At 26.0% G+C, this 25,659-nt stretch overlaps 2 protein-coding genes across 2 annotated transcripts in view; both read right to left on the bottom strand.

Moving 5' to 3' along the window:
• Positions 1-739: 739 nt before the first annotated feature.
• LOC129612552 (uncharacterized) lies at positions 740-3,410 on the bottom strand. The gene has a single exon (XM_055526214.1). It carries the CDS (start codon positions 3,408-3,410, stop codon positions 3,087-3,089), a length of 324 nt encoding a protein of 107 aa, XP_055382189.1. The 3' UTR covers positions 740-3,086.
• Positions 3,411-3,449: 39 nt separating this feature from the next.
• The window catches only part of LOC129612551 (frizzled-2-like), a 256,524-nt gene continuing 234,314 nt past the window's right edge, over positions 3,450-25,659 (bottom strand). The window contains exon 6 of the mRNA XM_055526212.1: positions 3,450-5,767. Within this exon, the coding sequence (XP_055382187.1) occupies positions 3,450-5,501 (2,052 nt within the window). The 5' untranslated portion in view covers positions 5,502-5,767. The remainder of the gene's footprint in view (positions 5,768-25,659) is intronic.

Below are 25,659 nucleotides of genomic sequence, written 5' to 3'. Positions count from 1 at the left end.
TATAAAAAAATATAAAGAATTATAGTTTTTTAAAGAATTGAGAGATAAAATTAATATTATTTTTTTACTTTCATTCTTTGTATAATTTTCGGTCGTTTGTTTTCATTATGGATTACAAAATAAAATGAATTAATTTTAAAATTAGTTAATGAACTGAAAATATTTACTCTCTTTATTAATTTGTGAAAACATTAGAAATTGATAGAAGATTTCAATAAATAAATGTTGGTTGAAATCTTTGGTTTTTAATGATTAAACTTTTTTTTTAAATTCAATAGCCATGCAGTTATTGAATGGTATAAAATGTTTTTTTTTCTAGCCGTAGTTTAATAATTTTTTTCAAAATATTGAGAAAACCATTCCATAATTTAATTGTGACGTACAATGAAGGAAAGATTTATATGGTATTGCAGCTTTTTTCAGTGTCAATTAGGGTAATTTTACTTTGAAGAATTGTTGAGCAATATATTTGAATGGTGAGATTTTAAAATTAATGTAAAAATAAATAATAATTAAATTATGTTTTATGATTTCCAAATAATTTTAATTTAGATAATAAATTCATTTTATTTTGAAGCGTTTGGCGTACATAACTATAAATTAATTATATTATTTTTTGATATTTTACAGAATTGAAATGGATTTAACGATTAATATAAAATAAAAATTTAAATGATAAAAATAAAAACATAATTTTTACTTTTATATTATCATAATTATATAAATGTATGTATCATATATTTTTATAATTAATTTCATATTTTTTTTTTATAATTTACATTGACTTAATAATTATCAATAAAAATAAAAATTATTATCTTATACAATATTTAAATTATTTATTAATAATATTTTTATTTACAATATGTGCGAAAATTTTAAAAGTTTTTCTTTATGTATCTCCAATTTATATAATATTTATTATATAATTTGTTCTTTTTTTGTATTTTTATGTTTTGGCTATATAATAAACATAATTTGAATTACATACATATAATGTCAAAATTGAGTTTTCATATACAAGAGTTGCCGTTTTAACAAAAAATTTTGTCTTGATTTTTTCTATAGTTACAATAGAATTTTAGCTTTTTTTATTTATGTTTAATTTTTATGATGATAATGAAAGTTAAAAAATTTTTTTTTTGTCTTCTCTTATTTAATATTTATAAATTTTTAATTCATTTATTTATTTTTTTTTATTATTATAAAGATTTATCATTTTTGATGGCAGTGAATAACCTGCTATAACATGATTTCTTTGTTTTATTTTATTTAATAATTTATAAATGATCTTATATTTAATAATTCGATGACGTTTATGTGTATGTGTGTGTGTGTATTTATCGTAAAAATGTGTGTAAATGTTTAATATATGGCAAATTATATAATGTATTATAATCTTTTTAAATTTCTTCAGTCAAGAAAAACTTTAGTATTTTTGTTTTCAATTTGTTTTTGTTTCTCTCATATGCTTTAATTTACAATTCGAATATTATGTAATATAATTTCTCTTTAATAATTAATAAATTATTTTAAAGTTTATCTTTGTAATTTTTTTTGTTTTTTTTTTTTTATATAATTATTATATATAATTAAAAAATAAAAAGTTGCTCATTTATGTTTATGGTGCTACCGTTGGTGTGTTTCTTTCCACTTTATTTAAATTTAAAACCTTTAAAATTTTTAACAAAAAAAAAGTTTTTTTTTTTTTATAATTTTCTTTCAGTCAATTTTTATATAATTTTTAATAAGTATTTATGTGTACATTTATAAATATATTGTATTAAAATAATTAATTTACAGATTATTATGAAACAAATTTTTTATTATGTTTTAAAAAGCTTTAAATAATTAAAAAATATTTTATTCTACTAAATTTTAATATTCTTAATTATTCTTTTTTTTGCTTTCTTTAATATAATAAATATACATGTAAGGTTTTATTTTGTGTTATGGCTGGTTTTTGTATTTTGAATAGTAGGAAAATACAAAAAGTTACACGTCTGTTTAAAGCTTAGTGCTCCTGCCTGCCTGCGTAAGTAAGTTTATTTTGGAATGAAATTATATCCAAATAGAGTATTTATAAAATTATTATTGTTTCCTTGATTTAAAAAATTAGCATTTTAGTGTATGTTGTGAATTAAAATAAATACAATAATTGTTATTATTATAATTTTGTATATTAATAATGTTTGTTTAATAAATATTCAGGAAAATAAGAACAGTGTCCAGATAGTGCAATACTTTCTACAATTATTTATATCACATATTATTAGAAAGTTCATCAATACATTGATAAACTTGCGATTGATAGCCTTTATGTCATGTTATCCTGATGGTAAAATAAACTTATGAAGAAAAAAATAGAAGCTCAAATAACCTGTAAACATTTCGGCACTATGTAATAAAATGTTTCTGTAATTAATATTTTAAAATTTAAAAATTTTAAAAATACTATTTTTAACAATTACTTTGAACAGGCATGAACAGCTTTCTTGGATATTAAAACTTTTAGGTTTTAGTTTGCGTGCGTGATAGACTTTAAGTTTCCATGTTTCTTATTTAACCAATAATAATTATAAGTATAAATGCATAACTTTTGATATTAATTTGATGTAATATTAATAATTAGGAATATATTGTGAAGGAGCTTATTCAAATTAAAAAAATTAACTATTAATGCATATTCAAGTTTACCATTTTTTTAAAACATTTTTAGTTTTTTTTTTTATTTAATGGACTAGAAGAGAGCTTGGCGATTAAAAAAAATTTACCTTATATTGCTTGTTTTTTTTTAATAAAAAATTATTTTGTATTATTAAATTTACATGTTGTTATTATTGTAGGTAATAATTTATTTCTTATTTTTTTAATTTATCGGAATTAGGTAAATTCATACGCTTCGACTACAAGAATTTGCGTAAAAAGGAAAAAAATATTTTTTTCTCATTCTTAAAAATTAAATTAACTCTTAATATAGACTGAAATTTTTTGTAATAAAAGAAAAATTGAATATTTATTTTTATTTAGAGTTGACTGAAATTACTTGTTGATACCCAGTGGGCCGTATCTGGCCGAACTGTTAACTATATAGGACCATAATCACTTAAAGCTTGCCCGTGTTGCGGTCCTGGTAGTGTTACTACAACAGAAACGGCACGTGGATCAACAACAGAACCTGGTGTACCATGTGGTCCATTTCCTGGTGTACCAGTTACACTACCAACACTTGCTGATCCGCCAAGAGCACCGCTACTAGTTAAATGACTCCCATGAAGAACACCACCAGGATGACCAACTGTACTACTACTTATGCCAGTACCCATGATACTACCACCACCACCAACTGGAACGCCGCTACCGCCTAATGTACTACCACCTCCTAATGTACTTGAATTACCCCCACCCATTGGTAGACCTGTTGTTGATGCGGCGCCAGACTCTCCAGGTCATACATGACTAGCTGGCGGTTGTTTCAACACATGGTGATGTAAATGATGATGTGATGTTGAGGCAACACTGCCCCCAGCTTGTGTGTATGGTGTTGCTAACAACGATGCAGCTGCCGAACCAGGTACTCCCATTCCTGATCCAGCATATGGGTGTGGTATTGGAGGTCTTTGTTTGATTAACGCTTGATTGGCACCTGTACGGTCAGGTACCCCACACAATCTCCTCCAGAATCTTCTCCAAGATTCCAATGTTTTACCAGACCAAATCCATACACCTGAAGTGATGCCAACAGCAAGCGCCATAAAATATTTAAGCATTAATACTGAGTATAAAGGTTTTTGTCTATGTCCAGTTGCGGTGGAACATGGACAAGCCAAGGATTGTATCCAATCTTCAAAATATGCTGCCTCATACAAATAGCAGGCGATTACAATTGTTGCTGGGACAGTATATAGGACGGAGAAAATACCAATTCGAATCATTAATTTTTCTAATTTATCAGCTTTTGCACCAGCTCCAATACCACCTTGTTGTTTAATTACAGACCGTATTCGAAATAGAGACACAAATCCTGCCATTAAGAATGTTGTGCCGATAACAAGATACACGAAAAGTGGCGCCAAAACAAATGTTTTTAAATTATCAACGTTCATATTCCCAACGTAGCAAATGCCAAGAATGGGATCACCATCCACAGCCGATAACAGTAAAACTGCTACGCTTTGTATAGTTGGAATTAACCACGCAGCTAAATGGAAATATTGTGAATGTTTAGTTATCGCTTCATTACCCCACTTTAAACCAGCTGCTAAGAACCATGTGAAAGACAGGACAACCCACCAAATAGATGAAGCCATTCCAAAGAAATATACTAATAAGAACACCAACGTACAGGAACTTGGCCCTGTAGATGATTGTTTTATAACTCTACCATCACAAGCAATTTCATCATTTCCCATAAATGTTTTCGATAAATAACCAATTGCTACCATAAAATAACATGCTGACAAGAAAACTATTGGCCGCTCAGGGTATTTGAACCTTTCCGTGTCTATGATGAATGTGGTCAGTGTCATTAGGGTGCTGATGAAGCACAGGCCCGACCACAGTGCTATCCATATGTTTGCGAACTCCTTTTCTTCGCTTGTGAAGAACGGGCCCTTGCATGGGATCCCGCAATTTGGTACGCCGGCGACCTTTCCTACTGTTGTGTTGTACCAAAGGTTTTCCTTCCCCAGGAGCACTAGTGGTGCTCGACAGGTACACGCGCATTCCTTTGTTGTTTTTTCGCTTCCTGGGGTGTTTTGACAGTTTTTTGAATTTTTACCTTTACATTTTTGTGATGAGGGTTTCTTTGTCGCCTTGGATGAACTACCACCACTGCCGCCCATACTACCTCGGCCACTTTCAGAATGACTTCCACCGCCACCTTCATCAGTATAACTAGGTTGTTCCATACATAAATTTTCTGGATCACCATGTAATGGTAAATTTTCGCAAGCCATTCTTTCCGGCCATTGAAAGCTATATTGTTGCATAATCGGTGCGCATCCAGCTCGTGCACGTTCACAAACTGATCTGCATACTGGTAACGGTTTATGGTAATCTTCTAAACAAATTGGTGTATACATTGAGCATAAGAAGAATTTTAAATCTGGTGAACATTTTATTTCAACTAATGGCCAAAATTGATGAACCTCCAGGCCTGCTTCTTCTTGTGTTTCATGATTCATTTCATTTGGAAATGATGTTAAATTATAACCAATGCCCCGGCACATTGGTGTTGTTATTACTTCACACTTTGAATTTTCGCTTGGCATTATTGGTACGCCAAGTGCTGGTGATGGTGTTCCACCGGAGTGCATTATATCTGAATGCATACCACCTGAACTTGAATGCATTATACCACTCCCAATGCTTCCTCCATTTGTACCACCTAGATGAACATCGTCATCGCTAACATGTTGTACACTATCAGCAGATATATTTGATATTAATAATGTTAGAATCAATAAAAACTGGTTTCGTAGCTTTCTTAGATCCGCCATCTTTTTTGTATGTAAACCAAAAGAAGATGGCAGTTCAAATGAATTGTGCTAAATTAATTTCGGAGTATTTATTCCAAAAACACGAAATAAAATTAGTGTTCTTCTTTTTTGTTATTTGTTGAAGTTTTTCTCCCTAAATTTTAACAGTATCTTAATACTACAGTTGAAAGTTGATTTAATAATTTCATTTAAGACTTTTTCATTTTATATTTTGCCATTAATTACAAAAATACTAGTCAAATCTTTTCATGTGTTAAAGAATCCATCTGAAACGAAAAGTAAATAAAAAAATAAAAATAATATTGTGAAAATTATAATAAAATTAAATTTATTTAGTTTATAATATTAGGTGTTAGTAAATGGTTTACAAGTACATCGAAGCAGGATAGAAACTATTATAAGTAATAAAAAAATGCGAACTTTAATAGTTTCAAATCGTAACGGAATTGATTATAAGAATTGCTGAAAATCTTTAATCATTAAAAAACGGTGTAGTATGAGAATCAAAAACCGAAAGAGAAATTAAAAGAAAGAAAAACTACTTCCTGCTTTATTACATTCAGTCATAATTTAATATGGTGATGGGTTCAAGTAGTATGATGGCAGGCGTCAGTGTTGCCCTTTTTCATACTGTTTTAACTCTTAATTTAATTTAAAATTTCTAACTGAACACTTATCGTTACGTGAAAAGTGACTAAAATAATTTATGCATCTCTCAATCATCATTTAACAAATAAATCTCAATAGCAATAAAAAAAATCTTCAATTCTGCATTTTTTCGTTTTTCATAATCAAAATTGTATTGTTTTATTTTGTTTATTTTTTTACATTTTTGACACTTAAATTAAATTCGATTTAAAAATAAATTTTGCTCACCCCTTTTTCATTTAAATTTTCAACCCGATCACATAAACCTAAAAGTTATTCTATTATTCTTATTTTGTTTTTGCTTTTTAGCATATCTTGTTACGCATACTATTTGTACATTTTTTAAAACAATTTTTTAAATCTTTTGAAATAAGATTTTTTTTTTAATTTTTTGTTATAAGTGGAAGACACTTGAAACAATTCATATCGTCACCATTTAGTTCTGATGATTTTAACAATAATGACTTAAAATAAATGCAAAATAAACATAGAAATACCAACTTAACAAAAATTTAAGATGTCCATCTTCATCAACGCATCAATTGACGTTAATGCCTTCATATTTTGTTACTTTATAGGTTTTTTGTTTTTTTTTTTTTGTATTTTTATTGTTGCTTGTTGATTACAAGTCGTGCATTACTCAATATAACAATTTCATAAATTAAGAACAAATCAGGAAAAAAACAAAATATGAATAATTTCTCAAATTAAAAGTAAAAGAAAAAACAAAATGTCAAAATGAATTATATGCGTTACGATACTTAAAAATATGCAAGCTATAAGAATGTAAATAAGTCAATATAACTGTACTATTCATATTATGATAATACTGTAATTTAAATTTTAAATGACACGATCTTTTTCACCATTTAATTATTTTTAATTTACCGATTGAAATGAATAACGTTAAACGTAAAATAAAAGTTGAAATGTCAAATTGAATTAAATCAAAGTCGTAATAGTTTTTCTCTTTTACTCTCTCCATGCTTTTCTTTTCTTCATTATTTAAAATATATGTGCATCGTCGAATATTTCTAATATACATATGTACGTCGAAGTATTAAAATATGTACATTCATATGTCAATTCAATCAAAGTATTAAATAACGAGTGTTTTATGAATCAAAACAAAACAAATAATTTTGTTCTCAGATTTTTTCTTTCTGTTTTAGTTAAGAAACAATGATAAAATATTCAAAAATTCTCATCATATTGAAAAATAAAAATAAATCAAAATTGATGAGACAATTTTATGAAGTTTTTTAATTTAATTGTTTTTTTTATTTTTCGGGAGCTCATAGGTTCACTCCATTTTCAGTTCAAATTAATAATAAATATTAAGATAAGAAGTGTTATATAAAAGACAACAACAGAAATAATGTAGAAATGAGGCCAAAAGGTATTTGTATCGTGAGTATTACGAAATTTCTGACATTTTAAAATTTATAAATTTTAAATTAAACCCATTTGTACATTTAAAGTTATTTAAGAATTTTTTAAGTTTAATTAAATTTAATATTTGGATGATATTTTTTTTTAAATGAATAACGAGAATGAGAAATTAATCGATAAACTGCAACAGGATTTTAATTGAAGGTTTCTTCAGAAATCAGATGCGTCTTATTTTGTATAATGTACGAATGCAATTAGTATTTTTGCATCTGTATATTTGGTACTTGAAATTAATATAAAGTACGCGGTGCGTTATATTTAAATCAATTTAAAGGTGTATGTACATGCATCAATTGTCTTTCAATAAAAATTATTCGCTGCAAATTTTATGAAATCTTAATACATATAAATATAAACAAGAAATTGACGTTATGTTTAACAGCTACGAAAGTTTTTAAAAATTGCATTCATTACAAATAGACAATATGTTTTAACATTTAACATAGTTTCTTTTTTGTAGTCTCCCTTGAACAAGCTAATAGAAATTTTTTTAAAATGTTTTAAAAAATTATAAACGATTTGAAAAAATATACGGACCTCTTTTATTGATTCAGTTAAGTAATTTGCAACAAAAATGCTTGATCAGAAAACGAAAGAACAATTGATTTCTGAATATTTTTATATTTTTTTATGTTACTTTAAAAAACGAGTATCAATTATTATGAATGTCAATCACAGAGTAATCGATTCATAACGACGAATAAAGTCAATTCATTATTTTATATTTAATGACTTCAGATAATCAAAAAATAAAATAAGGAATGAAAAAAAAAACATTAAAAATTTATATGTCTGTATGTTCAACTCACTTCAATCCTTTGATTGTTTCTTTTACTCTTATTAAAAGTAGAGAAAAAAATTCCTTTTATTTTTTTAATATTTAGCTTTTTTTTTTGTTTTTATATATTTTCATACCCATGTCGGATTTAAGTGCTTAGTACTTGACAAATTTCACTGCATCACACACTTATGCAGCAAAATATTATGAAGTAGTGTTATGAAAAATAAATTAAGTTTGTTATTACCAAATAAAAAATAAAATATGCGAAGTACAAAATTTACTAAAAAAATCCTCATATTTTTTTCCCTTTGAATAAGAATTTAAGTTCCACCAAAACCGAAATAGCCTGAGCTTTTGTTATTAGTGATCACTGATAAGTTTGCAGAAATAAAAATATCATAGGTAGTCAAATTGGTATTAACTGAATCGGGCTTGTCTATAATATTGAAAAAATATAAATTCTATTTCATAAAATAAATTAATAAAATTCGGAAACATTTAGTAAATCTCTTTTAAGACTAGAAGAATTTAATTGTTACTGAATTGATTTTTATGATATTTGCCCAACATGAGCCTCGAGATCTTATAACCTTGTAATCTTTTAAAGCTTTGGTTATCTTATAATCTGTTAAAGCTGTGCTTAGGATTATTTTCACTTGACAGCATTAAAATTTAAATATCTTGTTTTAAAGGCCTAACGTCGATTCATTCAAATGTTTACGAAAATTTTGTTTTGTTTATTGGAAGTAATACCTATGATTGGATGGACTTATTTTGTGTCATGATATTTCATTTTCTTCTTTAATAGTTTTAATACTTAATCACTGTCAGAATTTTTAAAAGTGTTTATTTCAACTTAATGAAAATGTTATTTAAAATAAATGTGAATGAGACTTAAAGTACACATTAAGGAGAATGAAAAAAAAAACGACGATCAAAACGCAAATTCATATCAAAACCTTGAAGCAAGATTGAAACTTGGATTGTAAAATGAAGAAGGATATTTTAATGAACTGCCTTTTTGACAAGATTTGTTTTTCTTTTCTAAACTCTTAATTAAAATTCAAAATGGAAATCGAATTTTACAGAGATTTTAAAATAGGATTGTAAATTTAAAAGTAATAAATTCGTTTTAAATTTTAGATTTATTGATTTTATTGAAGGAAACAGCTTTCTCATTCTCATTCGCAGTTTCTTTAATTTATTTAAATTTTAAAATAAATTATGATATGGAACTATGTTAATTTGTATGTACATTTGTAAGTAATAAATGTGATGACGATAGTGGAACGTATTGAAATTAATAATGATTCGCATCATTTGAGTTTTTGTTCGTTCCTTTAAAATAAATTTGAATAATAATTTTAGGATCATAATTAATAACCAAACACTTCAGCATCGAAATTTCATTAACACGTTTGAAAACGTTTCGCTATATTTTGATAATTTATCAAATTTTAAGCAGTTGTAAGTCGAACTAGTGAAATTATTAACAAAATAATAATGAAAATTGAATTTAAATTTGTTTTGGTTTTAGATAAGTACATCATTTGCATATAGAAAAGAAAATAAAAGCTGGAGTCTATAAATAGGATTTTTATTAAATTACTATCAATAATTCAAATATTACGAAGAATATTAGAATTATTTATTTTAATGTGTTGGTATATGATTCAGTTCGGGAGTAGAACTCCCTGTTAATTAGTCGAGTATATTGAATACATAAATATGTGTATATGTTAATAGATATCCCAAAGAATCTTATGTTATTTTCTAAAACTTTTTATAGCAATTTAAAATTTATCGTGAATGGCCTCAAAATGAATTATTTATAATCCGAATTTTTAACAAAATCTACTCATTATATTTATTATAAGACAAGGAGTAAATCGGTTTTAAAATAAATAATTTTTAATTTCGTAAACGATTTGGGGTTTATATTAAAAGAGGGGCAAGTGTAAGTTTAAACAAGTAATTTATAAATGCATTGCAATATTTTAATCTTTAAATGTTCAACTTGAATTTAAAAGAGCAACATTTTTTGTAGTTTAACCAACAAAACTTCAAAGCAAACGATTTTTTTTATCATTTCTACGTACCATTTTTCAGAATTTTTAAATTTTATTTATTTATTTTTTTTTCGTCTTTGAAGAATACTTTGAGAAACTTTTGAAGTATTGTAATATTACCTTAAGATTTCAATCTGCATTTATAACTATTATTGTGACTATGATTTCTCTCTTAAAACTGTATTATAAAAAAAAATCACTTAAATATATTAAAAAAGAGTTAAAGTAAAGGGAATAATAAAGCAACAATAAACCAAACTTTGAAAACTTTCTTTACTATGAGTGCACTTTAAAAAGCCAAAAAAGGAAAGATATTTCTTTGGTTTTTTTTTTGAGTTTCAACAACATTTTTGTATTTTTATTCCAAGAAGGAATCGCTGAGTGCATCTTCACTTAAAAAAATTACACAAATATAAATGTTACTTTTTGGTATCATCAACGTCTCCGTATCTCATTTTAATTTTGTTCTTCTCTGGTTTTTTTTTTTTGAAAAGTTTTTCATCTCCTTGAACCCTTCTTGAACACATCGCGTTAAGATAAATTGAAGTGAAACTTTAAAGTATCATATTTGTATATTGACATATTATGACTTTTGCATAAATCATTTAAAAAGGTTCTTCAATAAAATCTTTACTGCCTTAATAATGTCATTAATTTTTTAAAGTAATACACATTTATAGAGAATTTCTTTTTAGGAATTGTACTAGAAATATTTCAGTAAGAAACCAGAAACTTACGTGATTCCAATGTGAATTCCTTATTTTAAAACCAAGATTTGATAGCATTTTTTTAATGTCGCTATGAACAATTCATGTAAACTGATTCTAACTAATTCCTGATTGATTCTAATATTTTTGGCACTTTTTCAAAAAATTTTTGAAAAAAAGTGCTTATTAATTTCACTCCGTCCGTCCGACCGTCCGTCCGACCGTCCGTCCGACCGTCCGTCCGTCCGTCCGTCCGTCCGTCCGTCGGTCTGTCCGTCCGTCCGTACGTGCGTCTGTCCTTCTGCCTGTTTACAAAACTTCTACACCCTTGAAGATAGAAAGCTGAAATTACGTACATAGATCTTTACTAGAAACTTATTTCCGTAGAACAAAATTTTTACCTATCTCCCCCCCTTAAGAAGTTATACCCCCCCCAAAACCCTAAAAGTGGCATTTTTTAACTATTTGTTGCATTGAAATCATAAGCATTTTTGAAATTTTGCAAACGCATAAAGGCAGCGGCTTGCTTTCGCTAGCACGGTATACTATAGTTGAACTTTAGAAAAACAAAATGGCCGTTCAAATTTACCGTTATCTAAAGTCTTTTTTTTTCCAAATTATTGATGTCGTTTTTCTTCTAGACCCTAGCCTGTGGAAGCTTGAAATTTAAGGGGCTTTTAGACATTAACAAATAGATCATTTCGTTAGAACAAAATTTTTTTTTCATCTCCGCCCCCTTTCAAGTTATCGCCTCTCGAAATTTGTAAAATTTGAATTTTTGACACCCTATATTTCCGAAACCGCAAACTTATTCAAATTTCTATAAACGCAAAAAGATAACAGTAAATTCCATGACATTAAAAAATATAATTATTTTTCTTAACTCACACAATTAAACCTTAAAATCGAGCATTATGTTAACCCCTCTTTATATTAATTTTTGCTTTATTTCAAAGACTGCTACAGAATTTTCACTTGTTGAAGGGAAAAGTGCTACAATACAAACCATTGGTTTGACCCAACTTTATTAAGAAATATCATCAATAGAAAATGTATAGGAAGACGCTCCACTTTTTGTGCGTTTTCAGCACGTTTCGAAAAAATGTTTAATTCCAATTCTTTTAAATTGGTCTTAAAGATTAGAGAACTATGATATTTATATACATATAGTGCTTTACGGTGTGATTAATCCGTTTTAATCATGTTACGGGTAAAAATGATATAAGTCATTATTAAAATTAATTTTTAGTTGTTCATTTAATTAATGTGCTTGACCTTATCGAAATATTATTAGTGTCATTTTCATAAATCTTATTTGTTTTATAATAAAAAGTTTTTGTCGTTGTGAAAAATTGGCCAGCTTAGTTCGAGAATTCAGTAAAAATTTCAAGTTCTAATATGGTAGAATGTAAGTTTAACATGTTATATCACTGCAAGATTCGAAGTACTCGTACCTACATACATTGTGATTTTCAAGTCATTTTCAAAAGTAAGGTAACCATATAAGTATGTAACAATAATTAAAAAATTTTTTTTAAAAAATGTTCATTTAACTTAAAAATTCCAGAAAAGACATTTTAGGTATGATGTAAATAATTCCTAGTGTTGGTTGCACCTTATTTTTAATTTTACTTTTATTTCAAATTAAAATCACATTGCTCCATATTGAAATTCTCATAAACATACTATATGTATATACATTAACTCTAGAATTTCTATAACTATATTTCTACACGAGCAAGTTGGTTGTACATTTCAATTGCAAAAGAGGAAACAAAAAAGAATTTGGAAAAGTTCATCTTTTAAGGTGATTAACGATAGAAGATCAACAAGGAGACAAACTGAAATCAAACTTAATAAAAGAGCAAAAAAACATGACAAGATTTTTATAACGAAAAGATGATAGGGTAGACACGACAAATATGTTCATCGTTATTATTATTGCCATTGTTATTCTTGTTTTGGTTACTTTGATACCATAAACCATGATTTTTTAACTCTTTTTTTTCTCTAGAGATTTTCATCTTTACATGGAAGAAAAAGAATAATTTATGTAAGTATATAATTTTTGCTTTTATTATTGTTTTTTCTATACTTACAGACTACATAGTTATCATTTTGTTGTTACCTTTTAATATTTTATTTACCTTAACTTTGATAAAATTATTATGGATCATTTGTGTAACTAGAACTTGTCATAATCAAGATAATGTCTGCATATTAAATTAATTAGAGGAATTATTGAAATAAAATCAGATAAAACAGAGAAAAAATGCAAAAAAAAAATAAAAGTTATTACAAGAAAACTCATGTAAAACTCACTAAGAATTTCCAAGAATTCCCTTGTATTCTTGTATGGCGTAGACTTATGCATATGAATGAACTTATGCTGTTACATATTTATGATAATTAATATTTAAAAAAATATTTTTGTTTTAAATTCATCAATTTGTATCGAAAATATTTTATTTAGAATGTTCAGAAATTTTGTAAAAATTTTTGCAAAATAATTATGAAAACCAATTTAACTCCAATTTCTTTCGTGGTCTAGACTATTTGAAATAGATCGCATGCTGGCTTGATTCCAGATCTTCAGTTTAGTGTAAAGTTTATTACTTAATATTTTCAAAGAATAACAATTAATATAACAAAAAAAATAATTAGAAAAAATAATTCCTCACATGAATTTTCCAAAGAATTCCTTTGATAATAGAATGCTTTTAATTGCATAGATCTGAACTGATGCTTTGTAGTTTACTTAATTATTACACCAGTTACATATAATGCATATAGTTAATAATTATTTATTTTTGTTTGTAATTTGAGATGACTAAAAATTTATTAGGAGTTTGTTTAGATAAATTTAAGGTTAAACACAAGTAAAAATCGACTTTTTTTGAAAAGATGAAATTTTTTAGCTTATAAAAATTTGTTCTTAAATCCACGGACAATTTTGTTATATTTTATTTTCATTCATGCTCGAAGGATGCACTAAGCATAGACCAAGAGATTTGAAGCATGATCGTCTATCTCGTTATTTTACTTGACAAGTGAGAAGAAAGTGAGTAAATATCGTATATTTGCATAATGTAATTTTCAAGAACAATTCCGTATTGGGTATCTCGTGTTTTTCTAAAATGTGTACAAAATTTATTTGCTTTGTTTTTGAAAGTGAGACCGTTAAGTTGACGATTTGACATAAAAATTCAAAAATTCAATTGAAAAAGTGAGTAATCTTATTAGAAAAATGAAATATCCATTAGAAAAACGGAGGATTCTGATTTGAAAGTGATTAAAAAGTGAGACACACGATTAGACTGTTATTGTCTAATTTATTTTTCTTTTTCAGCCAGTTTTTTGAAGTCACTTTCAAATTGGAATTTCTATTTTTTTTTAAAAAGAACGTACTATTGCATTTCTCCCATACGATGCTGATTGTTTTGACTTTATTTCATGGTAATTTTCTTGTCATCTCACTATTGTCATTTTGAAAAAGCATTTTACTAAATAATGACAAAGTTTGTGTGGATGTCTCTGGAAATAGTGGAATATACATAACGTAAAATATTTCTCTAAATATCTAATATGTAAAATAAAATTATAATTTCTTTTGATCTAATAAATTAAAAAGAGAGAGATTAAGGGGACTTTAAACTATGTCAAAGGGTTAGGACAAATAAAATCTTAAAGTTTTTATTTAATATTAATAAAGATTGAACTTGCCAATTAAATAAATACTAATTGATTGATTGATTTAGTTGTTATGGAACCAGATCTAAACTGAAGGACCTTAACTTCAAACATTGATCAGCTCAATCTTAATATTGAAATATTATATTGAAAATTTAACTACAATATTCGATATTGAATTCTGACAAAAGTAAACAATAAATATTAATAGCTTCAATATTTAATATTAGAGAAGAACATTAGACGTTTAGTCATCCGCTTAGTTAACTCAATGACTTAAGAAAATGAATGCTCCCATTCATTGTAAGGAGAAAAAAAATTTATGTTTACAAGTTTCTGTTCCTTAGCAAATTATATTTTTGCATAAGATTGTTAACTTTATATTTTGAAATCTGGTAAATTGTTGCATTTTTCTATGTTGCGTTGATTTTCGCATATTCTTCCTATATCAGGAATGGAATAACATCTATTAACTCTTCTTAATGGGAATGGGATATGTGGTATTGGCTTAAGTAAGGTCTTATTTGATTTGCGTTGTCTGATATTTTTATCATCATGCTTTCATATTTTTATTATTTTAATCTCAATCGTTTCGGCTATTAATTTTAAATTCTGAACTCCCCTACAACATTTTAGAATTTTTTATTAACAATCCCTGTTTCGAAACGGATTACATTTATTTAATTGAAAATAAAATCACTATTTAACAAAATTGCTAGGAACTTAAATCTAAAATGTTAAGTTCCTAGCAATTTTGTTAAATTTATTTTTCGAAAAATAATTGATTTTACATATATCTGCAGATTTAATATTATTATAAAAGACTTAAAATTTTTAAAAAATAATTTAGATTTATTTAATATCTATTGGATATAGGTTTTCACGCTTAATTTTCATAGGTAAATAAAAACGCGTATAATTGAAAGTTTTTGCGATTTTGTGGCAGGATTATTTGAATTTTCAATTTGAATAAAAGTGTACATATAAAGCTATTTTGCATACAAATATATTTATATATGCAAAATAAAAATTAGTATTTGGTTTTTTGAATATTTTTAAAGAGAATTTTTTAAAAAATTAATTGAATTTTCATTCATTCTGTTTGAAATTTTGTTATATTTCTTTCTTGTAGTTTTATGCATACATTTTTGTATTTAGTACATAAATTGCAATACGAATGCATTTTGGATTTATTTTTTTTACGAATAACGGATATTCGCAATATATATTGCAGGTTTATTATTCACGTTTAGTCAGTCAAAGAGCAAATCTTTTTAAATTCAATTTTAAAATTTACCAATTGGTTGTATCAATCAATTGGATCAAATCTTTGTAATGTAAAATATTTATGCACACGTTTATGTATTTGCTTATATTGAAAATTCATACATTTAAAAGTGTCTGTGTGTAGAATATACATTGGTAGCTTTATATAAGTAAGTGCAAACTATAAATCAATACTAAACTAGTTTTGTGAATAACTAATAAAGAACCATATACAAAGGGACCCTCTATATATACGTTTTCCATATATAGAGGTACCCATAATATTCCTCTACAATTCTTATTTACATATTGAATACTAGAAACCATTTGAGATTCTGGTTTATTCTCTTTATGCCTTTTCACGTCTTTTATAGGATCGTTTTTTGTACAGCTTTATATAGGAATCCTTTATGCTTTTGCGTCATTTTTTTTCCAACAAATTACAAATCAAATTTAGGAATAAATCAAAGAATTGTTTTTTTTTGTTTGTTATTAAACAAATAAAGTAAAAGGCAAAAGCAAAGGAGCGTTCCTAACACAAAAAAGTAAAAAAAAAATAAGGTACAAAAATATACATACAAATGATTTTGAAATTTAAAACCTGAACCTCAATAATAAGTTATATACGCTAAAAAAAAAAAACAAAAAACAAACAGACATTGGCCAACATTAAATTAAATGACCGTCCAGCAACTGAATAATTTTTTTAGTATTATTTTTCATTCATTTTCATTGTATTTTTAGTTTATTGCCGAATTTTTTGCAATTCAGTACTAATGTGAGGTTTTTTTATTGGTATCCTCTTTATGTAATACTTGCATATATGAAATATTTTGTGTAAAACGTTCAACCAGCAAGAGCTGAATGATCTAAATTTATTTGCTTAAATAAATTAAAATTCGGAATGGATAATAAAAATTGAAAAAAATGTAATATTATATAACAAATATGAAAAAAGAATAGGAAACAAGTTTAATAATGTTTGAGAAATAAAAATCCGAATGGCTCCGATGTGAATTGGTTGCCATACAAAGTTTTATAGGCCTGCTTTTCTTTAATGAGCTTTTGGCCCATTTTAGACTGTTTTTGATTAAAATACTTATCAGGTTGGTAATAAATTTTTCTCCTTAATTTCTTTGAAATTCTCTCATGTAGAGTTAGTGAAATGGAATTATTTCAAGTCAAAAAGGAAATGTTAATCTGTCTAATTAATATTTTTGGATTTATTTATTACTAGCTCTAAAATTTAAAAAAAGTTATAAATAAATTTAATTAAAATTTACTGAAACTGTACGAATTAATTGATTTAAACTTTTGAATTAATTGATCGTAATAAAATTGATTGAACTCCGAACCTCTCTTTTCTCCATTCTCTCTATTTGGTGTATATTTCGATTTCTGTTAAATGAATTGAATGTTTTTGAGTTAACCATTCAATATTTTTTGTATATTTATAAACTTTAACTAAGGATTGAAAACCTTCTTCAAAACCGTTTTGTACTCGATTGTAGATCTTAATACTACTAGATCTTAAAACTAATAAACTTTTGAAAATCTTTAAATGCGCTTTCTGGCTAGAAATGTCGTGTAAATTTTGAATGATGTATTTAACTAAGACCAGCAGCTTTGATACTTTTTTAACACTTTGTCATTTGAATAACTAACTAATTATTTAAATATTATTTAATTTAAATAAAAATTTTTGTACATCATTCTACGAGCTTTTTGAATAAGAGAACATCGTGGAAATTTAAATAATTTGAAATGAAAAGTGGCAATATTTTAAAAATGTATAACACAAAAAAAATTTTGAATTTTCAACTTTATTAAACATTTTGTTTCTTTCGCCAGTCTGGGATATTAGCCAGCATCACAAGTCATTATAACGCAGCTTGCAACTTCACTATGTAAAAAACAAAAAATAAAATAAATGTGAAATAAAATATTTCAGTTTTAAGAATATGCAAATAAATTCCATTTTCATTGTGATTTTTTGTTCTTTATTCGTTAGAGGTTGTACTGCATTCGCTTCTTCAATGTTTTTTATTCTCTTGCAAAAAAAATTAAAAAAGAAAGCTGAGAATCGACCTGTTTACGCAAACAAATAGAACAACAATGTCTGATATGATTGCAATTTTTTTGCGGAAACAAGATTAACAAGGAAAAAAAAACAAATTTTCAATATTGCTTAAATTTAATTGCATTATTTTTTTGACAACATTTTGTAAAATCCTAAATATTAGAATTTATTTTATCTCAAAACTTTTTAGCAGGAGGATTTTTTTAAGAAAGACGGAAATTGTTATTTGAAAGTGAAAAACTAAGTGTTCTCAAAATACATTGGAGTAAGTAGATTCTATGGATTACAAATCCTGGGTAACAGAACAATACGTTACGATACGCAATTTAAGAGTCTATAATGCAATATCTTTGCGTGCGAGGTACCTCTCATAGTTGTCTTCTAAAAATGTTTCTGCTCTACAATTTTTGAAGGTATAGATATAATTTTGAATTTGATAATTTACATAAGCATTTTAAAAGATAACATTTGTGTTTCATACATCTTACAAACGTTTTGAGCAATTACATGCACACCTAATTACCGACCGTATTTTATATACAATACTCGTAGGTATTTGTGATGGCAACAAATTTTGCATACCGAGTTTTCGGTGGGAATGCACTTTTCCATAGTAGAAACTTTATACGTAAGTTTATTTCGACCATGGCATGGATTGATCAACTTTTGGGATATATCAGGCCTCGGCAACTGCACTTTTTAGCGGGCCTGTTTTACATTTTTGACCACTTTAAAGAAAATATTCAACCGATTTCATTGAAATTTAATATTTAAATTCTTCATACTAAAATAATTAACATATAAATTTTTTGGAAAGATCAGAGTTCGAAAACTGATTTGCGGGCCGATTTTACATTTTTCACCATATCTGCGGAGCGAATTGTTGGAATTTTTTGAAATTTAATATTTGAGATCTGGTTAGTAGTGAAACTAATTGTTTTTTCGTAGGTATGTTAACTACAAGCTTACTAATGTCCTAAAAATTGGAAAGAAGCATTTAACAGGCATTTTTATAATATTCTGTAACATTTTCACTTAACTAGACAATACACGTTGCGGTCGGTTATGTGCTGACCACATCAGATTTTTTTTTTCATTTAATTTAAAGTTTACTCCTGATTTTTTATTTTTAAGTGAATTGTTGTAAAACAGTTTTCACTGGTTTTAAATGTTTATCCACAAATAAAAGTTGGAGAGAAGCGGCAGGAAAAAAATAAATAATTTTTCTACCATATGTGTAATTTAATAATCCATCACTAAAATAATGAAATAATGCGGGCGTAATTCCAGAAAAAAAATGTTCTCTCTTCACAATGTTCTTATTTATTTAGTTAAAGAAAAAAGAAGAGAACGAGAATACTTTAAAAGTTGAGAAGGGAATGAGAAAGAAGGAAAGCAAAAATTTCATATTAAATGAATGCGTTTTGTTTTTTTGTTGACATATTGTGCAGTAACACAAACACAAAATACATTGACACTGACAGTAAATAAACTTTCAAATTGTTGGTTAAATAACGTGTATGAACATTCATATGTACGTATGTTTGTATGTACTCTTGCATATTTTTCAATTATGATTTTTGATAATTTTATTTAAAACGATGCATGTATGTACGTATGTCAATGTGCAAGTATGCTTAGTATGTGTGAATATTTTTTGGTTGACATATTTTGTGAATAAATTATTTTTTATTCTGGCTGGGTTGGTCTAAAGAATAGAAGTAGACCTACCGTTCAACGTTGCAAAACTTTAAATAAGTGATGATTTAAAAACAAAAAAAAACAAATAAAAAAAAAAATTAAAAATGACATTTTTTTTAGATTTCTCCGTGTTGTCAATGTTTTTTTTCGTCTGGTTTTCTTTTTTACTAATTTTTTGTTATTTTTATGATTTCATTTTAGTGTGTACTAACGGTTTGTGTAGAGGCGGTAACAAGCGACCCATATACAAATAAAATGACGTTGATGTATCATAATAATTTCATTATCATCTATCCTTTTCACACATTAAATATTGTTTTTTATTTAATATTCTTTTATTCTGGTTGGGTGGTAAAAGTTTTTTAATTTTTCATTCCTATATGTTTTTTTTTTCATTTTATTTAGACCGCTGGTTCTATTATGACTTTTTCATTTTTTTTTTGTTTTTGATTTCAACTTTTTAAATATAGAGTTTTTTAACGCGCGATAAATATTCAATTGGTAATAAAATATTGCCCTTAGTCTGAATTAAATGAAGTATTTATGTACATAACTGTACATTCACATAGATGTCTATTTGTATACATATTGGAAAATGAAATGTTGACATCTGTGAATGACATTTGATTTTTCAGTTTGAAAATGATTTCTTTTTTTTTCGTTTCTTTATCACTGTGGTTGTGTGTATTTGACGGTTAGTTGTTTGCTTCATATTTGGTTTGGTTAATTTTTAAAGATGAATTTTATTTTTAAATGACAAAAACTTTTTTTTTTTACTAATTTATCATTTTATATAAATTTTTTTTTGAGAATATTAAACTGAATTTGTCAAAAATTTTCAGTTGTTTTTTTAAAATAATTTAATATTTCGTATAGGTTGAAGTGTCATAAAGTTCATGAATATTTTGACAGTAAAATATCTTTGTTCAACGCTTAAATAATTTTTAATTGGCGTAGTTAACTTTTGCAATCGATAATTTAAAACTTTTCGAAAAAAATTAATCATTAAAATTGATTTCATCTCATAGTTTATTCCATGTTTTGAATAATTGTCAATGATTATGAATAAGTTTATTTAAAAATCGTTGAAATTTTCAAATGTTATAAGTATAACGGTAATCACATAAAAGTTGTTAATTTCAATATGTATGTGTATGTATTTAAAATTTTATGCGATTTTAAAATATTTTGTTGTGTTCTTAAAAAAAAATGTTCATTCAAATTTGAAGTTCCCTAAAAAACTTTAAATATAAGTGTAGCTACATATATTTGTTTATTTTAAATAAAAAGTAGTCGAAACGGATCAATACCGGTCTAATGGCACTCGGTCAAACTAGCACTACATTACGTATATCAATAAACTTTCTCTAGGGCTAGGACTGAGATAATTTAATTTGTATGTGCTATAAATTTTTTTGTGTGGAAAATAAAAATATGTAAATTTTACAAAAAAAATAAAAATTTAAAATAAAATTTATTACTTCGGCAGATTGACTTTAATCATCTTTAATTGATTGGATTAATCAATAATAAAATTATAATTTTATTTTAAATAATGTTATTTTATGATTAATTTTCAATATGTAATAATAATTATGTATATAGTTATAAAGTTCTTGTAATACCCAATTCTGTACACTTAATTTATTTTATATTATAAACCATTTTAATAATAACATAATTTTTTGTATAAATAATAAATGTTGAAAAACCACCGAATCAATTACAAATAATATTCAATAAATGTGGTGTAAAACCATTATTTTTAAATCAAAATGGAAATAAACAAAAAAAAACTACATAATTAAAAGAGCATATATGAATAATTGAATTATTATTTAATTACTTTAATTAAAATTCCCAAAATAATTGTATAACAACACCATATTAAATTAAAAGAAATGTGAGTAAGCGTAAAATATTGTAATAAAAATAAAAGTACGATAGTTAAAAGAATTATTTTTATGTTCTTAATGCAGTCATAAAAATTAAATTTACAAATTTCTTTGTTATACAAAAATTTAATTTCGTGTTTATGTTTTCCACTATTATTATTTTATGTGTTACTTAAATATTAACATATATACGTTTGTGCATTATGTATGTTCATAAAAATCATCGTATATACAGAATAGTTATATTATAAATTGTCCTGCACCCCATATATCATGATTAACACTATAAAATAAAAAGTATACGATATGGTCAATATATATGTATAAGAATGTATAAATAAAGAAGAGAAAGATTGGAAAAGCCATGGAAGAAAAACATAAGTTATGCATACAAATGCAAATAAACAATGCTACTTGATTATTAATGTAACATAATATAAAGGACGATGAATATAAAGTTGAGTATATATATAGTGTCCTTAAATGAGGTTTTATTCTAGAATCTAATAAAATATGTAAAAGGATAACGATATAGGATATGAAAAAGAATAAATTATTTTAAGGTATGAAAGTAAAAACTTAAATTTTCATTATAACGTGCAGTATAAAGAACAAAAACGCAAAAAAAAAAACAAAAATTTTTTTTCTTTATTTAGAACATACAAAAATTTTACGAGGATAACGCATACCATAAATGGTATACTCATGAGAAATGAACTTTATACTCCCATTACATTTACATAGACGTTTAATACATTTACGTTTCACTTACAGAGTGACCAACTGTAAATAATAGACAAAATTAAATTATCGACATTACTTATATGAAAATTGAAAAGCCTAATTAATTTAAAATTTTGATGTTTTTTACAATATTGATCAATATTTAAATGAAAAAACCTAGATTTAAGTAACGAAAGTGGTGTTCCGATGAAAATAATATTTTCTTATAACTATGCATAATCTTGCAAATATTTAGGAGAAAGTTTAAACTACATAATACTTTCAAAAACGGCTGTACAATATAGCAGAACGGGTGCGGGGGTTTTTGGGCCAAGAACTAAATTTTCCGAACACTTTGTGGACGTATCCCAGCGTCTTTCAGGCGGAGGTGCATGCCATTGACATGTGTGTGTAATTCAACCGTGGGAAACGATACCGCGGAAAAGAAATATTAATGATGTCAGATAGTCAGGCTGCTATCAGAGCTTTGAGCTAAGGGAATGCGGGGTGGGTCTCGAGAGGGTGTTGTAGGGCTTTGTCCGGCACCGCAGAAAACTTACGTAATTTATTTGAGCTGAAAAATTATAGTTGAGTTCCTAATTTAAATATTAACATTATAAACACTTACATACCATTAGAAAAAAGATGGATACACCTTGTACATTATATTATTATTTTATATACACAATAATATATATAGATAAGCAGATTTGTGTGTTAACAAGTTTATATATGTATTTAAATAGAAAAATTTTCAGTGAAGTATTTTCCTACGTGCGATGGTCAAAACAACATTTTCATAATGAAAATTTCAGAGTTTCAGGTGTAACATAACTTTAAGTGAATGACAATAAAAAAAAACACATTAAAACATTTAAAGGATATAAAATTAGAAAGGATATCCAAGAAATTTATCTCTAATAAAATGTTTAAAAAGTAAATTACAGAAATTATTTTTCATAAGGAGACAAAAAAAAGTTTAAAGTAAATATAAATTTAGAATTTTTAAAAGAAACGTGTTAAAAATATCGAAATTTTTAAAAGTGTTGAAAGTGGTTTTTTCAGTTATAAGGGTTTCATGGAGAAAACTGCAGACGAAAATTAAATTTAGAGCTCTCATTGAATACCAAAAATTATACATTTCACTTGAGTATGGTATGCCATTCTTTGAGCAGCGGTTAAAATGCTATTACAGTAGGTAGAAGGGCAATTTCAATTGTCGGATTTCGAATTTTCGCGGTTTTTATTATCTAGCATCTTATCACTTGCTGGCTTCAAGGTTACTTGATTGTATTTTAATGCTTGTTAAATAAGTGCACAAACCTTAAATTTTTCTGAGATTTAATTAAATTACTTGTTTATTAGCAATAATGTTGGACTATAACTTATCAAGAATATTTATAGAGGTATGACGTGAACCAAAAATTCAAAATAATTTAGATTTTGAAATAGTAGCTTTACTCAGACAAATAAAATCTTGTCAGAATACAATTTTCCATAATGAATTTTTATTTTAATTAATTTTTATAACATTAAAAGCTTAAATTAAAATTGGCTAGCTGTTGTCTTATCTGAAAACTAATTATGCGTTATTTGATTTATTAACAATTATATATTGCTAAACGTTAAAAATAGTTAGGCGTATAAAATTTAACTTTCTTAACGACATTAAAAATTAAAACATTTTCTTAAAGCGTTTGTAGTTCCAACCCCAATATACCCCAATTATTGTTTATTTTAATTTTAAAAACTTAAATTTAAAATTAATTTTTTTTTCATATTTTTCATGATTGCACCATTGACACAATATTTATTCCTTTTTTTTTAAAAAAAAAAAAGGATATTTCTAATTAACCCAGATTCTTAATTTGTCCTAAAAATAATTTTGCTTAAACGGTTTGGTAGAAAAAAAGTAAGAGAAAAAAAATTGTAAACATAGTTTTGGTGCGTTTCTTCTGATTGTAAGTTTGGTATTTAAAATTTAATGATTTACAATGTTATGAAATTTCAAAACTCTTAAAAAGCACTAAAAATAAACTTTATATATAGAAGGAGAAATCCTTAAAAACTCATTAAAATTATTTTAAGTGATCTAAATATACTTGCTTTGAGATTGTATTTTGAATATTAGGAAAAATTAAAAAAAAAAGAAGGGAAAGAAAATTATGTGTATATCGCTTAAGAATTGCGGTTCTATGATGATGACAGAAGATCAGTCTTGGATTACAGAAACATTAATTTCATAAAAAGAATTGAAAAGGTTAAAGACGAAAGTTGGCAGGGGTAAGTTTCATAATAATTTTAAAGTATGTGTAGTTGAATTACGTTTAATGACGGAAAAACTGTTTAAAAAATGTGTTAGAGTTTCATTAAATGAATTTAAATATATGGGGTTTGCAACGCCATTAAAAATATATTTGCAATATTTTCTTGCTCCCTAAAGCGGCAGTAAAAATGGGAACACCACAAACATGAAACACTTCTCTGACATAAGATACTTCGCTAAGGAAATCGTATTTATTAAATTTTTCATTTTAATTGGAAACTTTGAGCAATCATTAGAAATTGCATAATTTTAGGTGATTTATTTATTTGTAATATAGTAGCTATATGGATTTTTGGGTCAGTCAGTGATGTTTAGTGTGCTACATAATGTTCCAAATTAATGGAATTTTTATGTTATATGTAAGGGAACTTTGTCTTGTTGTCATTGTTTTTATAAAATGTTTATCTTAATAATATACTCAAAATCAACAAGTTTTGTGTGTTTCATTTTTTACGTTAAAGAATCTAGACTGAAAATAACAAAATTTGAGAAAAATATTAAAAATCTTCAAGAAGTTAAGCAAAAAATTAATTATTTAGCAATTGAACAAAGAGTTTTGTGGAAAATATGATCATGAACTAAAACCAAAAAAAAAGCTTAATATTTAATATGTCCTAACATTCCAAAACAGAAACACAAAACAATGATATGGCAGGCAACCGCAATGTCAGCTTTTTTTTAACGCATATAAAATTTGCGTTTGTTGTAGCCATTAATTTTGTATCAAAATTCAAAAATATTAAATCATTTTTAAAGAAATGAAATTGATTAAATTTAAATTATTCGTGTTTAATTCCCCACTCGTCTTACAATTTTACAA

Source organism: Condylostylus longicornis, unplaced genomic scaffold (genome assembly GCF_029603195.1).
Source record: "Condylostylus longicornis isolate FDR11 unplaced genomic scaffold, ASM2960319v2 ptg000075l, whole genome shotgun sequence".
NCBI classification, from domain to species: domain Eukaryota; kingdom Metazoa; phylum Arthropoda; class Insecta; order Diptera; family Dolichopodidae; genus Condylostylus; species Condylostylus longicornis.
Note: the sequence above shows the minus strand (reverse complement) of the source record. Positions and strands in the feature narration are given on the sequence as shown.

Coding starts and splice junctions, on each gene's coding strand:
- LOC129612552 (XM_055526214.1), bottom strand. CDS start 3,410: ATGGGTGGGGGTAATTCAAGTACATTAGGAGGTGGTAGTACATTAGGC.